Here is a 17,839-nt window from a genome sequence, read left to right as displayed (position 1 = left end):
GCGTGTGTGTGTGAGTGCGTATCTCGTGTGTGTGTGTGTTTTTGTTGTCATTAGAGCACACACACACGCTCGTGGGCCTGCCTCGTAGAGGTGTGTGTGCTTGTTCGAGTGCGTGTGCGTGTGCGTGTGCCGCCGTATGCTGGATTTGCATGTGTGCGTGGGTGTGTGCAGCGCGTGCATTGCGTGTAATTGCTGTGCTAACCGTAAATAAATGAAAAGCACCGCCAAAAGCACCGCTAAATGTGCTTCTGCTAGAAACAACAACAACAACAACAGCTGTAAACATAGTGCTGTCTCACTCGTAACACACAAAAAAAAACAAAAACGAAACATATGCAAACGAAGGAATGGAATGGATAACCAGGAGGAGTAAAACAGTGATATAACAACAACAACAACAAAAAGAAAAAGAAAAATTCAATATTCAAAGCAAATCCCAACAAACAACAAAAAGACTTGAAACGAATGTGTTCATAATTTTAAAAAAAACTAAACAACAAAAACACAAAAGTAAGAAACAATCGTAACGCAAAAACAAAACATAAAAGTATTCGACAACAACAAAATACAAACACACACAAATACACATACATACATACATATATTTACATATATATATGCATAAATACCATATACATATACCCACACATATACATATACCAATACATATGTAATATCTTGTATACACGAACAAAACAAAAACAAAAACATAAAGCAATAAAAGCAAATCGCAAATCGTAAATGCAATCCGAAATTCAAGAACAACGACACGACAAAAGCGGAAGGAAGCTTCAAAAGAGAGTTGCTGATTGAAGACGAAAACAGCACACAGAACGACAACTAAAGAAAGCAAACAACCAGAAAAAGGACGAAGAACCGAAAGCAACCCAAGGAGTAGAATAACCATAAGGAAAGCAGCGAGAGCAACACATGCAAAGCAAGAAGTAGAAAGAAAAACAAAAGTTAAATACAAACATTTAATTTATAAAAAATTCACAAACAAAACCAACCAAAATCAGACATAATTTGATTCAATTTATCCAAAATTATATGAACAAATAACGCAATAGATATATGGTATATATACAAACATATACATATGTTATGTGTATATAAAGAGTAATAAAAGAAAATATATATATACACTTATATATATATATTTAGATAAATCTAAGAACTAATTCATTAACCATTCAACCGCGTAAACCAACAAAAAACATCAGCCCCCACATGTATAGATTAGAGGATACGAATAGCGGAGGCGTTATGGATAAGAATAAACAGAAATGTAAGTACAGTCTCCCTCAAGAAATTCAAAATAATATAGATATAGCCTCGAGCAGATTCAATGAATTGGAGCAAAAAGTATCGGAACCCATTCCCATTTGCATGTACTCTGTGGAAGAAGATCTCAATATTTGGGGGAAGCAATAGATCAAGATTATGGAAATAAGTGCTTCAAAACTTCAGAACTTAAAATACAGGGATCTAACACATAATCTGAAAGCCTAATAAGTGTTAAAGTGTCATTCAATGCCTACAAACACCGGACTCTTCTACATAATGCCAGTGGTCTTTACAATGCAAATAAAATATTTCAATAATGGCAATAATTCCCCCGAATGTGGACAATGAATTCTGAGGGCCCACATTTCATGACCGCAACCAACTTCACTCTGTACAGAAAACAGGTGGCAACGCCGTCAGACATTCGAGTCATAGTCTCCCGAGTCCATGTCCATGAAGAAAGCTGAATCAAGATATGTTTGTTTGCTTATTGGTAAATAGAGAAAATTGTTCCGGCTATAAGAGTTCCACGAGAAAAGATCACTAAATAAATAATGTAAGATTCTCAAATAGTTGGAAGAGATTTTCCACCTAGTGTCATAAATATCAGGCACTGGGAGGTCCAACAATATCTCCACATTCAGGCAGAGAGAGAGAGAGAGCAGAGCAGAGTCGTTAACAGTTGGAATTTTGTGTCAACTGTTTGCTTATCACTCACCTTGCGCGACGCTTCCGCTTCTCTCCCACTCCGGTGGCGTTGCATGGCGGGGGGTTTCCCTTATTTACTTTTTGGGTGCATACAAACTGCAAAAAAGAAGGGGAGCTAATGGTTGAATGTGGTGGCTATGGTGGCAATGATTAGTTGTGGCGCCATATGTTCCGCCCATTCCACATGACTCACTCACCTTCGGGGTCTGCGCTCCACTTGCTGCCGCTGCCTGCGGTCGCCAGGCGGATGTGCTTTGTTGCGTATCTGCGATTGATTGCAATTCTACGAGTAGTTATCGACTACTAGGAAGAAAGGAGAACACTAAACACTACTGCATCATCGGGCAACAATTCATCTGCGTCATTCAACGTCCATTCCGTCCATCATGAATTTTTGTGGGAACAGCAGGCGGCTGGCCATATAGTTAATATGCGATTGCGCTCTCTCTGCGTTCCCATTCCTGTGATGCAAAAAGCCTGCAAATGCAAAATGTCGTCAACTATTTTTGGGTTGGAACTGACACAGCGACTGTGAGACAGTGAGACAGTGAGACGGAGCGACAGCTTGTCAGACGACGGACGCAGACGTTTGTCGTAATGGCAATAGCGGGGACCACATATTATAAACAGAGATTTCTATAAATAGATGCTCCTCTCTCTCACTCTCTCTCTCCTTTACTATCTGTCTCTGTGTATTCGAGTGTGTATCTCTCGCTCTCTCTCTTTCTCTTTTCGTGGTGTCCAAGTCATTTATCATTCAACTCTTTCCATCGATTGGCAAACGTTCAATTTATTTATAACCATTTTATAATTGGGGTTTCAGCGCGCGAGTGCGCGAGTCCAAAATTATCCTTTGACAGGCTTGCCAGACCCAGACGCACACACACACACACACACACACACACACTATACTCGCTCGCACAGTGCGTTTCGTAACTAAATAGATGAGTACACTTTCAAATTAATTTCTCATTAGGTTTACTTTTCGTAAACAAGAACAACAAAAAACAAAGAAAATAATTTATCTGCTTCCGAGAAAAGTGCGGGTGGTGCACCTTTCGCATTCTGTAGAAACACTTCCGTGTCTCCACGTCTCTGACATTATTGAAATTCCATTATCTCTAAAAGCGGAACTCTCCCAGCCATCTGGGGTGGCTGGCCAACAAAAAACAAAACAGATGTGATCAAAAGAAAACACCAAACAAAGAGAAAGATAAATATATAAATTAACTGATTAAAAGTCTTGATTGAAAACTTGTCCAACACTGGCACCGGATTTACTGTTCCGTTTCGTACTTAAGCAACACTGAAAAGCAGGCAGATCACTGCTCAACGCTGTACTGATGCTAAGCAAAGTAAATACCAGATGTGTTCATTTTTAAAGTACTTAATCAACACTAGACTGCATACAGAGCTAACGATGTGGTAGCTTTGCGAACACTGTTTCGAAGAGTGCTGAAATCTCCACCCCTACGATACGATCACTTGCATCCCCTACTTTTTAATGATAATGATGCTGATGATCGTCATCGCATCAGAAAATGCACTCACTGACTAGAGAGACAACGAAAACAACGACGACATCGAAAATGCTGTTCCGTATAAATAAATCCCGCAACGACTGGCAAGACTTTGGGGCCAAGAAAATTACCGCAGTGTTCGTTGAATTCTCACGGGACGCAGATCGCGCGATGCAGCGCGACTTCCGACTTGCGAAAAGTCAGCTGAAACAAAAAAACAACTCTAAACTGTAACTGCTACACGAACTGTTGCCACAATCAACCATCCCAGGGATGGATTAGTGTACAAAAAGTTGCGTTCGTTTGATGTCTAATCGCTTTCTGGAAGGAAGTAAAGTTTCAGTCGAAAATTGAAAATTGAAGCCACAAAATTAAGGAGTGATTCTCTTCCCAAAAGAAGAAAAAAAAAATTAGGGGAAAAATACCCAATAAAAATAAAGATATATATAGATATTTGTTTGCAAGTGAGAAGATCCAACAAAGATGTCAACGGCTTTGGTTTATTGGCAGTCAATGAACGGCGGCAGCGTTGCAAATGGACACGAGAAGGCCACTGACACTGGCACAGCATCCGGTAGCGGCAGTGGCAGCGGCAGCGGCAGCGGTGGCGGCGCCTGGTCGTCGTCATCATCATCACATGCATCCTCGTACATGCAACCCTTTGCTGCACGCGACCTAAACCCCCCATCAGTGGTAAAGGAGGCGCCGCTGCCGCCACTACCGCCGCCGCCCCATTACATCAATTATTTGGCACAAATTGGCTGCCAGCATCGTGTGAGGAGGAGCTACGATAATAATGATCATGATCATGTGGATCTTGGTCCACGGCATATCAGTTCCCGATTCCACAGAGTCCAGCGGGGCAACTCTGCTTTCCCGACTGCGGATCAGGTGGATGGCAATATCTTGATCGGCGGCGGTGGTGCACAGAAGCTGAATCAGCATCAGCATCGCGAAATACCTGCAACATCGTACAGTTGTAAGCATAAACGATTCGGGATATCCGCCTTGAGAGTGTTTGCACAGTTTAAATCCCTTTGGGCCCAGTACGCATTGATAAAGCCAGCAGATAAAGATATTTCAAAGACGCTTCTTCGGTTCGTTGATTTTTGCTGCAATTAATCATTGATTTATCCTCTTCTTAATTCATTCCTCCACTGATCCACTAGCATATCCACTATTTTGTGCGTTCCATCAACCATTCGTTTCACTTCTACCGTTCCCTCTCTGGTGCATCCTCCGTTAATCGGTTGATTGCTGGATTAATCGATTAATCATCGTTTGTCTCTTATGTCTGCTTCATTCGTGTACGATGAAATGCAATATCAGACAACAATTCAGTAAATGCTACTGTTGCTGCCCCTTTCCCTTTGTGTTGTGTATTTTCTTCGTTTGAGGCTATTTTTGATCCACAAAACAAAACAGAGAACAAGGGAGACAAGGATGGGAACATGGCAACACATGAAAGCAGTAGAATTGCATATATGTATGTACATGTGTGTGTGTGTGTGTGTGTGTGTGTGTGTGTGTGTGTGTGTGTGTGTGTGTGTGTGTGTGCTCGACTGCCACTGCGAGATGATCTGCCGCTCTGCTTGCATATTGTGTAATATTTTTCAGTTCCGTCTGGTTCTAAAATTAAAGAAGGTAAAAGGTATTTCTGTGCCGACTCTTCTGCTGCCTTTCCACACTCTAATTTTTGCTGATGCTGCTGCTACTTCTGCTTCTCCCTCCTCTGTTTTCCCTCTCTGCTCTGATCATCATTATCATCATTTTGGCAGCATTCGTGTGCTGCCGCTGGCAGCGTCTCTTCCTCTGTACGTCAGGTGTGTCTTTCTCGAGAGAACAGGTGCATTTTGTTCGTTCTGGGGCCAAAGAGCGTTTCCCATCGGTCATTGAACCAATAAAAGAAAAAGACACACGGAGAAAACACTCACAGAAATACACCTGAGGATCAAAATACTGTTGCAGAGAATTTCAACACAACTATAGGCCCTACAACTGTCCAGGATCTATCTAAAACTATTATCTAAAAGTTAGCTGCATTTCTACCCAAAAAAATGCCTCAAATTAAGCACCCAAAAATATATTCCCCCCCCTTCATTTTCGCTGTTTTATTGCCAAATAGTATGGAAGTTTTATTATGCCAAAAGTACACCAACAATTGGGTCAATTGTGTGCCTTAAAACTTATTAAATTTCACTGAGAAAATAGAGTGCTTGGTACAAAAAATGTCCCATAAGCAAAAGGTCCCTAGCAATCTTGTTGCAAAATGAATAAATATTTCCATTATATCTGAATAGAATATTTACAATGTATTTGACACACATTAATTATTTCTCTTTCATTCTCGTTCATTTAGTATCTGCTTATGGGTCCAGTGCGGGCACCGTTGCCGTGGACACATCGCAGGGCGGCGGTAGCGGTGGTGGCGGCGGCGGTGGCAGACAGCGTCATGCACCGCTCTATGGCCGCTTTGTTGTTGAAGAGGATCTGCCTGCCACGCATCGTGATGTGATGCATCATGTAAGTAATACAAAAAATATAACGAATGTGGAGGGTACTCTGATTCTGACTCTTAAATGTGTCCTTTCACTAATGGGAAATGTTATAAAAAGATGTTCGAAGATTGTAGATTTCATAGAGATATTTGTTGAAATTTATTATTGCAGCACCCTAGTCCTTCGTCTTCGTCGGAGGTGCGTGCCATGCAGGCCCGCATTCCCGCACACTTTCGTGATCCCGCTTCAGGACCATTACGAAAGCTGAGCGTCGATCTGATAAAGACCTATAAGCACATTAACGAGGTAAGTACTGCCATATACAAATGAATTGTGACGGAACGGAACCTTGGCATCCACCCATCTATCTTCGTTGTAGTAGTAGCTCGATCAGAATCCGAATCAGGTCTGCTGATGTATAGTTAAATATATATTGAGGGGCTCTAAAGATACTCGTACTCTTGCGTTACGTTTGTCCTTGACCCCGTTACGGGTCGCATTTGCTAGCACTTCGATTGACGTGGAAAGAGAAGCCGTTGACATAGCCACAAAGACACACGCAAAGAGACACGCAACGCAACTGTCTGTCTGCCTGATACTTACCTTCTACTCGTACCGCCTGTCGCCTGTCGGCTGCCCGCTGACTGCTGCCTTCTGCCAAAAGTTCTAAACAAAGCGTTTCCACATGGAAACTGTCATCGCACGCCGGCAAAGGCATTGTCATGTCTCATGTGTCATATACACCGTTTAACTATAGCGACGACGACCCAATTCCTAGCCTTGAGCGATGGTTTGGGACGAGCGCATCATTTGGTGCGTGGGTGCGTGGTGATACACAATTCAGTTCTCCAACCCATGACCTATCTACCTGCGCTACCGCTTGGCTCTCTATTTGTCCCTGTTCTCGCTTTGATTCTTGCATAATCTTCCATTATGAATGTAAAGGAGAATCAATGACAATCGATTGCGCTCATCCATAGATCTATTAATGACCAACCAGAATCTATAACAAATCACGAAACTATTTTTGGGCATCATGAATCGCCGAAAGAGTGCAACAACAATCGATGACAAACGATTGCTCACCTGTTTTTTAGATAGCCACAGATCGAGGTACAGAGTCGATTACAAATTAGAGAGCAGAATCGAAGAAAAATCGCTCCAGGCATATTTAATTGTAAACCATTTCTTCCTGGCCTGTCTACCAGCTGTTCTCTCGATATCAATCTATCGATAAGAATCTGTGGATTCCGTTTAGGTTACTGGACAAATTCGACAATCGAAAAGGCAAAAGACAAATTCCTGGAGCAGTTTTATTTATATGAAGCTTGCCAGGAATTTGTGTGCTGGACCCCCCGGCTTTAAGTTAAAAGAGTGAATGAGACAGCCAGTTGTCTGAGGTGTGGGCTAATGCCCCGTTACATCGTTACAGGATTAGTGTGACCAGCCTTATCAACGCGCGTGCAGTGCAGCGTCATGCACCGTCATTCGTCCAAAGAGACAACAGCAAGCCCAGAGAGAGGGAGAGACATAGAGCCATTTGCAGATTAACTGTGACGCCGACGACTGCTTTTGTTGCCCCGCAAACAAACAAAAAAGTCAGTGCCAAAGCAGAGCCAAAGGCATACACCCATTTTTGGAGAGCATTCGGGCGCGCTCTCTCTCTCTCTCTCCATTCTCTCGCCCAATTTCTACAACGAGTAGACGCAGCCCATTTGCCTGTGCAGCCTGCTTTTAGGCGTTGTTGAAACTCTCCCATTCCCCCAAAGCACAGGCGCTCTCTCGCTCTCTTCACCAACGTTGTCCGCTCTACTGCTGCTGCTCCTGCAACTCCTCTCTGCGCAGCGGAGGGGGTCTGCAAAGGACCTGCAAAGGGCCCTTCACCAAAAACGCAGGACATCTCGCTCGCACTCCCGCCTGCTTGCCGCGTTAGCAACAACTTTTTTCCAAACGCAACCTCCTTTTTTCTTTTCTGTGTGTGTGTTCTGCACTGTTCTGCTGCTAAGTAGATGGGAATACGGCGAGGGTTGAGGTAGGAGCATACGCCGTCGCTTAGTCGCCGCTGCCGCTGCCACTGCCACTGCCGCCGGTTCGGTGGATGGGAGGCAATGTTTACATTTGTCTCTGATGAAGTGGAAGTAACGGGATAACTGGCCTCAATGGGATGCCGTGCCCTGCCATTGCCCCTGCCCCTGCCCCATGCACGTGCACCAAGGCACACTCTCCACTCTCAGTGGAGCAGTTATCGAAGTGTTAACAGGGGCGTTTCTGCCACACTTTTCGTCCAGTCAAATCGCGTGTTTGCATTGGGGAGGAGAGCAAAATCATGCAAATGGGGACTTGTGTTGCCTTTGCGATAAATCGCAGATATATCGTGGCACGATAATCGGTAACTTATCGATAAATACTTACTTGATCTCGGCATGTAATGAATGCGCTTCATTGTACAAAAATTGTATATTTCTGATTGATGAAAATGGAAACGCGTGGAAATGTATCGGTTTATCGGTAGACAAGATCTTAATAGCGAGCTTGTTTCGATACTTATCATGTTTATCACCTGATTCCGATGGCGATTATTAATCAATTTTGTTTCCAATTCTTCTAGGTATACTATGCGAAAAAGAAGCGACGTGCCCAGCAGACACAAGGCGACGATGACTCGTCGAACAAGAAGGAGCGCAAATTATATAACGATGGCTATGACGATGATAATCATGATTATATAATCAAGAATGGCGAAAAGTTCTTGGATCGCTATGAGATTGATTCGCTAATTGGTGCGTATACAATTTGTCTTTGACATATCTTCGGTTTCTATATCTTTTTTACCTCAGGCAAAGGCAGTTTCGGTCAAGTGGTGAAGGCCTACGATCACGAGGAGCAATGCCATGTGGCGATCAAAATAATTAAGAATAAGAAACCGTTCCTAAATCAGGCACAAATCGAGGTCAAGCTGCTCGAAATGATGAATCGTGCGGATGCTGAAAATAAATATTATATCGGTATGGCTATAGCTACTCGATTATTTCCCATCTGTAAATATTAATCGATCAATTTTGAATTCGTTTAGTCAAGCTCAAGCGTCACTTTATGTGGCGCAACCATCTGTGCCTGGTCTTCGAGCTGCTCTCATACAACCTGTACGATCTGCTTAGGAACACAAATTTCCGCGGCGTCTCGCTGAACCTCACGCGCAAATTTGCGCAGCAACTGTGCACGGCGCTGCTGTTCCTTAGCACGCCCGAACTGAACATAATACACTGTGATTTGAAGCCCGAGAATATCTTGCTATGCAACCCCAAGCGCTCGGCCATCAAAATTGTTGACTTTGGCAGCTCCTGCCAGCTGGGACAGCGCGTAAGTGGACCCGAGCACCCGAGCCATTCAACTATCATCAAATACTTATTATTGTTCTTTTGTTCACAGATCTATCACTACATCCAGTCGCGTTTCTATCGCTCGCCAGAGGTGCTACTGGGCATACAGTACGATCTGGCCATCGACATGTGGTCGCTGGGCTGCATTTTGGTTGAGATGCACACGGGAGAGCCGCTCTTCTCTGGCTGCAATGAGGTCGATCAGATGAACAAGATTGTCGAGGTACTGGGCATGCCGCCCAAATATCTGCTCGATCAGGCGCACAAGACGCGCAAGTTCTTTGACAAGATCGTCACCGATGGCTCCTATGTGCTGAAGAAGAACCAGAATGGACGCAAATACAAGCCGCCGGGATCACGGAAGCTGCATGACATACTCGGCGTGGAAACGGGCGGACCGGGTGGCAGGCGATTGGATGAGCCGGGACATTCGGTGTCGGACTATCTCAAGTTCAAGGATCTGATATTGCGCATGCTGGACTTTGACCCAAAGACGCGCGTCACACCGTACTATGCCTTGCAGCACAACTTCTTCAAGCGCACCGCCGACGAGGCGACCAACACCAGCGGCGCGGGTGCCACAGCGAATGCCGGTGCTGGTGGCAGTGGTGCCAGCGGTGGCAGTGGCGGCGGTGGCTGCAGCGGTGGTGGCGGTGGACCAGGTGCAAGCACCAGCAGTGCCGTCTCCGCCAGTTCAGCGGCCGCAGCAGCAGCAGCGGCAGCGGCCAGCTCATCATCCACCACCTCCTCCACGACAACAACCGGCGGTGGCAATGGCAGCGGCGGCAGCGGCAGCACTGGCTCTGGATTGGCGTTAGCGGCGGCGGCGGCGCAGCAGCAGCAGCAGCAACAGCCGATGTCCCTGCCGCTGCCACTGGCGGGTCCGGGCGGTGCATCGACGTCAGCGTCTGTTGTGGATGCCCACAGTCATGGTGAGTGGTAGCACTAGTAGCGAGGAGTAGCCATTCCTGCCCAATCACCGTTGTTCCATCTTCATCATCATCATCCATGCTGTTGTTTTGTAGCTGCCCTATTTAGAACGGGTCTTTCGTTTCGTTTCGTTTCGTTTGCATTTTTTCCTTTTCTGTTGTAGAGAGTGTTGCAGCAATTTGTGTGCGTGTGTGCCCCACCCCACCCCTTGTGCTTTGTCTTTTGATTTTTGTATTTTTTGGATCGAATTGGAATGTTTAGTTGTCCAGAACCCGAAACCCTCCCTCCCGTACACCGTACCGTATTTCTTAAGCATACATTTATCTATATTATCTCCATGTAAACGTATGATTTATCTTTAGTTTTATGAATTAAATTTCAAAAAATTAGTAGAAAGCAATGCAAGAATCAATTCTTTGTCACAAAAGTAGCAACAAACGAGAAATACCTCAAGCAACAACAAAAAAACAATGATCTGTATGTTCCTCTCTCTTTCTAACAAACACGCAAACAATCGCAAATATAATATACAATAATATAAACGAACATTTAATCGATAACAAAGACGAACGCCGATGACCGATAACTGGAGCGACAGCGACAGCATCAGCAGGATCATCGCCGGCAACAACAAGGATGCCACCGCCACCGCCGCCGCCTCCACAGTCACATTCCCACTCACAGTAAAGAGGCGTCTCCACCGCCCATGATGTGATGGCAAGCGGCAAACGGCAAACGGCAAGCGGCAAGCGGAGGAGCGATGCAGCAATGGCAAAGATCAATGGAGTGGATGCAGAAGCATTAGTCATACGGGTAGCATTAACAGCGTGTGATCGCTGGCGGGAGAGAGCCCAGAGCCAGGGAAATTGTAAATAGTATAAGAGGCTCTCTCAATCTCTCTCAGCAGCGCCTCTCTCTATCTCTCACTCAATCTCTCTGTGTGTGTAATTATCTCACACTCACTCACTCTCACATTCGCTCTCTATCTCTATTCATCCACACACTCACACACACAACTCTTTTTCCTATAAAAGGATAGTGGGTGTGATGCGTTTCTTTTATTTATTTATTAGATTATGGTTTTTTTTTATAGAATATAAATATTTGAATGTGTATGCTCACGCATTTTAGACGCTCCAAATGAAGGAAATACAATCGTGTGTTAAATGTTTAACGTTCACATAATTACCTTTTTTTTTTATCAACTCGAATTACGCAAAATAAAAACAAATGGGCTAAAGGATACGTAGATTCTAAGCATATAGAAATTGTAGAGTGAAGCAAACATAGGAAAGAAGAGAAATAATAGGCGTGTAGTGTAAGAACAAAGAAAAAAACGGAAAAATAAGTTTAAACAAAAAAAAACAAACAAAAAATTAAAAGAGGAATCCTTAACGACTTTCTTAATGACTGCCATACATATATATATAAAATAAATAAATATATATATAAATGCATAAGTAACGAGATACAGTAACGAGTATATTACGGTTAAATCACACCTCCTTTAATAAGAGTGCGAGAAGCAAAAGGAATAAACGATAGATATATATATATGTATGTATATACATATATGTGATCGTACGGGACACGATCGATATGTGTGTGTGCGCAGCATTTGCCGTAGTATCTAATCGCGTGGATATACATACAATAAACATGTATAAGAGAAGCAGGAACGGTTTATACATATGCAAGAACATAATATACATACGCAAAAGCAACAGCAGCAGCAGCAGCAGTCATACATACATTACATATATACATAATTCTTATACATGAAAACATACATATATATTATACAGAATGCCAGAATGCTGACAGAATGCGGATCATCAGTTTGTAAAATACTGCACACACACCATACACAACAAAGACACACACACCCGACCCAACCTCTGTTGTCCTTCCACTCACAGCACACAAAAAACATGCCCAAACCTTTTCTCCCCTCACTATCTCACACACGCCCCTGCCTTTGTTGTCCTCTCACTAACACCAACACACATACCTTTCATAGACTGAGAACCCAAAACAGATGGCAGCACTGATCGCTCTCTTTGTGTCTTACTCCTTGGAGGTTTGAACTTAACGATCGATGGATAAGAGCGCAATCCGCGATCGAGTAAGGGAGCGAGCAAGCTATAGCATACATTTCAGCTGGCCTTACCAGGGGCCGCTCTTATTTGTGATAACGAAACGCAACCGAAACGCGCACATTCGACCCCCACTTACACTGCCCCCTCCCACCCCTTTTAACGCAAAGCAATGTTAACGGACAGACGGACATCAGAGACTGTTATGTTACGTATGTTTAACAGAGCCCACGAATGTTGGCAGCTAGCTTTCTCCTGCATGATCACACATACACATTGACATACACACACACACACCCCCTACCATCTCTCAACGGTAAAAATATACAATATAGTATATATAAAAATATACATACAAGTTTTTATTGAGAAGGCGAAATAAAATAAAGATAATTCGGAATATATAGTATATGCAAAATACGAGTTGAAAACCAAACATAAATCATAGTTTGTAAAAAGAGATTAAAACGAGGCAGAACATAGGCATGCAAAAGCAGCAAAACCAAAAAAGAACAAAGCAAAATTCAGAAAAGAAAATGATAAATACCAGAGAGAGAGAATGAATGCGTTTGGTAAACACAAAAGAACGAAGAAAAGTAAAGACAAAAAAGAAAAACACGACACGCTCACAAAATAGAAGAAAGAAAAAGAAAAGAATGCAAAACGAAAAAACTTATAACAAATGAAAAATCAGTACGTACTAAAAGGAAGAACTTTAGCATTTAATAAAATTTAACATACATAAATCTATATATAAATATAACATTTATGAATAATTATGAGAATAATTACCGAAAATGAAACGAAGCGAAGACCCAAAAAGAAAAAAGAAACAAAAAACCACAACTCAATTAATTTGTAAACACATTCAGACAGACAGACAGACAGAGTCACAGGACAGACGGAGAGACAAAACGTTCGCATGCATACGAAGGATGTGAGGATACGAAGAATACATATAAACCGTAAATATTAATTAACAATTTAGTGGTTAGCCCCCGAGAGAACACAATTCAAGAATTTAAATACGAACCAGAGAGAAATAATTAAACGAATCTTATGTAAAATACTAAAAACAAAAAAGAAAGACAACAACCGGATGGAAAGAGTGTTTATAAGTCGATAACTTTACAAATACAAAAATACACAAAAACACAACACACACCACACACAGCCACACCCACTGGGACACAGACGGAAACAAGAAGAGAATAGCGAGACAGATCGAACAGTAACATTAACAGTAACTATAACAGTTAGCAGCCGTCTGACGCTTCAAATGATCAGATGATGTCCCGTGCAGTCAGTGCTTAACAGAGAACATCACACCATTTGACAGAAGAGAGTACATGTTAACTTTACATTTTGGACATAGTAAAATAGTAACAGAGCAATAAAAGCATGCAGCAGCAAAAGAAAGAGGGAGGAAGTGGGAGTAACAACATAATGCATTTGTTTGACGGAGAACCGGGACGAATGTTCAACGATACAGTATTGCAACATGAAATTGAAATAAAAGCAAAATTAAGCGACAAATTACATACATCAGATGACGAGACACTCCCACGCACACACACCCACACACAGACACACACACCAAACACACATACACACAGTTGCATGCATAGGCATGTATGGCATTTATATAATAATAAAAAAAGACCGCAGCGGATGGTTTAAGTTTAAAGTGTACGAAGTAATTTATTAATGGTAAAAGAAAACCAAAACGGAAACTTTACCAAAAGGAGAAAACCGTACGAAAAAGGAATTCATAAAAAAAAAAAAAAAAACTAAAGGAGACAAAAAAAATAATAAAAAATTAAAAAAACAAAAGGAAAATTACAAAAAAAAAAAAGCGAAAAAAAACCTTCAATAAAAACTTATGATATAATCAACAAAAAAAAAACAAAAATAATGAATCTTTGAGAAAGGGTAACCAAATGTTCAGCTTCCCCCCTGCAGTTGTGTCCCGCCCCTGAGGGAGCTTTCCATGGCAATGTTAATCGTTATGTTAATCTGTAAACACAATGGCGCTAACAGTTGTCTCTTGAATTTCTACTTTACAGGTCTGCATGCACTCATGCACTCGAATGCCGCGGCCAGCGCCATGAACAACTTCTCTGCCCTCAGTCTGCAGCCTGCCGCCCATCCGCCCGCTCTGGCTGCCCACAACAGCCACCACAGCAGTAGCATTCACAGTAACAACAACAGCAGCAACAACACCAGTCACAGTAACAGTAACAGCAGCCACAGTAACAGCCTGAATAGCCTAAACCACATTAACAGCAACAGTAACAGTGGTGGAGGCAACAGTCGCCGTCACTTGTATGGCAGCAACAACAGCTATCCGCATCCGATGGACTGCGATCCGCCGCATGGCCAGGTGATGCCGCCCCCACCGCCCAACGGACGCATGCGTGTACCGGCCCTGCTTCAGATGTCAAACTATTATGCGCCAACATCCTTGCCCTACTACGGGAATATGTCAGCGGCCGCGGCCGCAGCAGCTGCTGCTGCTGCCGCGGCCGCCTCTCACCTGATGATGACCGACTCCAGTGTGATCAGTGCGTCGGCGGCTGGCGGGCCAGCCGGGCCGGCTTCGGTGGGAGCCACTGCCAGCGCCGCGGTACCCATGCCCGTGTCCGCCTTTATGCCCCTGCCGATGCCGCCACTGCCACTGCCATTACAACTGCCGTTGTCAACGTCCACCACCTCCACGGCCGGAATGTCCTCTATGCCGATGCCCATGCCGATGCCCATGCCCATGCCCATGCCAATGCCCATGCAATCAGCTGGCCAGCGACGACATGTGGTCGTTGGGCCTGGCAGCGCGGGTGGGGTTGTAGGTGCCACTGGGAACAGCAGTGGCTCAGCGACAGGCGCCAGCAGCGATGCCTCCTCCTCATCGCCAATGGTGGGCGTTTGTGTTCAACAGAATCCTGTAGTTATACACTAGCCTAAAGCGTTATCCCTTATCGCCTATTAATATGTAATACTATTTTTTTTTGTGCACCACCGTTCTGTCGTGGCGTGGAGCGCTCTCTGTCACGCTGCCCCAGAAATACCGCTATTTATTGCAGCCAATCATCCAAGATTCATTATCGCAAACAAACACACACACCCACACAGTTGTTGACTGTGTAGAAGAACGATTGTGTGGTGTGGTGTGTAAGAACAACTTATACATATATCCCACGATCCACAAAGCACAGTTACTTCAGTACTCGTGAGAGAAATCAAACCCACGCATATGCACATATACATATGTATATGTATGTAAATCAAAACTAGCTGAAATTGACCCTCACATCCACACACATACACTCAAATATGGTTTAGTCACTTCACACCCACACACACACACGCTCTCAAAACGCTCTCAGCAGTCGTCTCGCTTGCGCACACGGCATCCCAACTGTGTGGGAATTCGCTGGAAATGCGTTTTTAGAACACATTATTTTTTTTTGGTCTAATTTTAATGCTAAAATTAAATCTTTAATTTTAAGCATAACGACATAACATTTAACTATAAACGAATCAAAATTAAACTGTATTTAATTGTTAATTTAAATTATGTAATTTTATTTTGAAGAGAAATCGCTAGTAATATACAAAAGAAATTACGTATGCTTAATTTAAGCAAAACAAAAAAAAAACACACCCAACGATCATCGGTATTTCTTTTGCAGAGGGAATAGGGGATTATGGGCAACGGGACTGACTTCAGTTCCTGGCTTAGATGAGGATCTGGGCACGATAGTGCTTCTGCAGCTTGTTGGCCTTGGTGCCGAGCTTCATCTGCCACTTGGACTGGACACGCTTCATGAGATGAATGTCGCGTGCCTTGCTGGCCGCTGCCTTCTGCTGTGTCTGGGTCCAGCCAAGGGCCCGGTACTCGCTGAGCACGTGGTGCAGCTTGCGGTCGGACTTCTTTATGACCATGCCACGCTCCGGATGCAGGCGCTGCTTGTAGTAGCGCAACAGGGATCGATGACCAATGACAGCGCCTGAGGGCAGCACCAGCTGGTACTCATCGCCATCGAGCAGATCGGGCACCACCTCCTCGTCGATATCCATGCCGTCTTTCTGTTTATGTGTGCGGAGAGACGAGGAGAACATGTGAACATGTGAAGCAGAGAGCAGAAAGAAGCAAAAATGTACTCACGTTATCGGGATAACTCTCGCTGTAATCATAGTAATCTGCGTATTCGGCCAGGGCCACGCCCTCGTGCAGCATCTGACAGTGACCCTTGTCAACCATATGCTTGCGGACAGAGTCCAGCGAGTAGAAGGTCTTGCCGCGATCGTTGCACCACAGGCAGACAAAGTAATTGGCCACCTTCTCGCCCAGATAGTAGAGCAGACCCTCCAGATCGGTGCAGAATTCAGTGTCGGGTATGAAGAAGGAATGCGCCACGGACATGTGTTTCAAGTTCTCCACCATATCCTCGCTGCTCTGTTTGCAGAACAGACAATCGCGCTCTGTCAACGGATTCTCGGGAATTTTGTCCCACTCATCCGAGTCCACCTGTGGAAGAAAGAGAGACAGAAAAAGAGAGAGAGAGAGACGAGCATTTAATTTGATTGTCGCTAGCCGCCTCGAGCAAAAGACTTACCTCCTCCTCCTCATCGATATCCTCAAATTCATCATCGTCGACTTCGTCATCGTCATCGTCCTCGCCATCAACTTGCTTGGCGCGCTCGGCGAACGCCAGACGGCCCTTGCCCGCAGCGGCGGCGGCTAGAGCAGGATGGGGACGCGGCTCCACCACGCTTCTGGTGCAGACAGAGGCCGAAACTGTGCTGCTGCTGCCCGCACTGGCCGTCATCTGCTGGTGCTCAAACTTGACCAGGCACTCCTTGTGTTTCTTGCTGTTCAGGTGGTTGTCATGTGCCTTCTGGCTGCCGAACTGCTTGCGACAGGCGTTGCAGTAAGTGCTCATTTTCTGCTCCTCCAGGGCCAACTCGGTGGCACTGCGTGCACTCAGCACGCGCTGCTGGAACTCCTCCGCCGTCACCGGAGGCAGCTGGGCCACGCGCCGCTTCAGGTTGTAGCGGTGCCAATCTGTTTTGTAGTGCTCGCGCTGCACCTCAGCGGTGGCGAAACGCGCATCGCAATTGAGGCATGTGAACTGCGACATTTTCGGATGCAATGCACACACGGAAATGCACGGGAATCTGTTGGAGGTACCTCTATATCGTTTACTTCGAATTTCACAACAGAAACGTCTCGTTTAGGGGTCTTCGTATGTGTATTTGTGAATGATAACTCGTATAAAACAGCAACCACGTTCTTTCCTTTACAGTGTGTCAGCTGAGTTATCGATCAAATATACCGCCTGACACTCGGAAATATGGCGTAAAATACCGAGGAAAATCATATTCACCTTTTTGGTTTGAACAACACTTTCTAAACAATC

The 17,839-nt window shown here is 44.3% G+C and overlaps 2 protein-coding genes across 6 annotated transcripts; one reads left to right on the top strand and one right to left on the bottom strand.

Annotated features, from left to right (window-relative positions):
* The first annotated feature begins 1,118 nt into the window (after window positions 1-1,118).
* Window positions 1,119-15,990, top strand: LOC117903849 (serine/threonine-protein kinase minibrain). 4 transcript variants are annotated; one of them, XM_034816311.1, is made up of 9 exons: window positions 3,954-4,494; window positions 5,875-6,038; window positions 6,185-6,319; window positions 8,622-8,793; window positions 8,851-9,018; window positions 9,087-9,373; window positions 9,443-10,325; window positions 14,486-15,090; window positions 15,184-15,990. In XM_034816311.1, exons 1-9 carry the CDS (start codon window positions 3,999-4,001, stop codon window positions 15,373-15,375), a joined length of 3,102 nt encoding a protein of 1,033 aa, XP_034672202.1. In that variant the 5' UTR covers window positions 3,954-3,998; the 3' UTR covers window positions 15,376-15,990. The 4 variants fall into 4 exon arrangements, with proteins under 4 accessions (XP_034672203.1, XP_034672202.1, XP_034672201.1 ...); XM_034816312.1 differs by lacking the exon at window positions 3,954-4,494 and adding an exon at window positions 1,119-1,288 and having other exon boundaries at window positions 14,486-15,990; XM_034816310.1 differs by having other exon boundaries at window positions 14,486-15,990.
* LOC117903860 (zinc finger protein 622) lies at window positions 15,978-17,725 on the bottom strand. Of its 2 annotated transcripts, none has more exons than XM_034816346.1 (3): window positions 17,036-17,725; window positions 16,585-16,947; window positions 15,978-16,505 (listed from the first exon to the last, which is right to left on the bottom strand). In XM_034816346.1, the coding sequence occupies exons 1-3, from the start codon at window positions 17,558-17,560 to the stop codon at window positions 16,155-16,157; spliced, it is 1,239 nt and encodes a 412-aa protein (XP_034672237.1). In that variant the 5' UTR covers window positions 17,561-17,725; the 3' UTR covers window positions 15,978-16,154. The 2 variants fall into 2 exon arrangements, with proteins under 2 accessions (XP_034672237.1, XP_034672238.1); XM_034816347.1 differs by having other exon boundaries at window positions 17,039-17,725.
* Between the last annotated feature and the right edge of the window lie 114 nt (window positions 17,726-17,839).

This window comes from Drosophila subobscura, chromosome A, assembly GCF_008121235.1.
Source record: "Drosophila subobscura isolate 14011-0131.10 chromosome A, UCBerk_Dsub_1.0, whole genome shotgun sequence".
NCBI lineage: Eukaryota > Metazoa > Arthropoda > Insecta > Diptera > Drosophilidae > Drosophila > Drosophila subobscura.
Note: the sequence above shows the minus strand (reverse complement) of the source record. Positions and strands in the feature narration are given on the sequence as shown.

Bases quoted from the DNA above. Each gene is read 5' to 3' on its own strand.
- LOC117903849 (XM_034816310.1), top strand. From the start codon at position 3,999: ATGTCAACGGCTTTGGTTTATTGGCAGTCAATGAACGGCGGCAGCGTT. The intron at 6,039-6,184 runs GTAAGTAATACA...TTATTATTGCAG, and splicing joins ATCGTGATGTGATGCATCAT to CACCCTAGTCCTTCGTCTTC. The intron at 8,794-8,850 runs GTGCGTATACAA...TTTTTACCTCAG, and splicing joins TGAGATTGATTCGCTAATTG to GCAAAGGCAGTTTCGGTCAA.
- LOC117903860 (XM_034816346.1), bottom strand. From the start codon at position 17,560: ATGTCGCAGTTCACATGCCTCAATTGCGATGCGCGTTTCGCCACCGCT. The intron at 16,948-17,035 runs GTAAGTCTTTTG...TTTCTTCCACAG, and splicing joins ATATCGATGAGGAGGAGGAG to GTGGACTCGGATGAGTGGGA. The intron at 16,506-16,584 runs GTGAGTACATTT...ACACATAAACAG, and splicing joins GCGAGAGTTATCCCGATAAC to AAAGACGGCATGGATATCGA.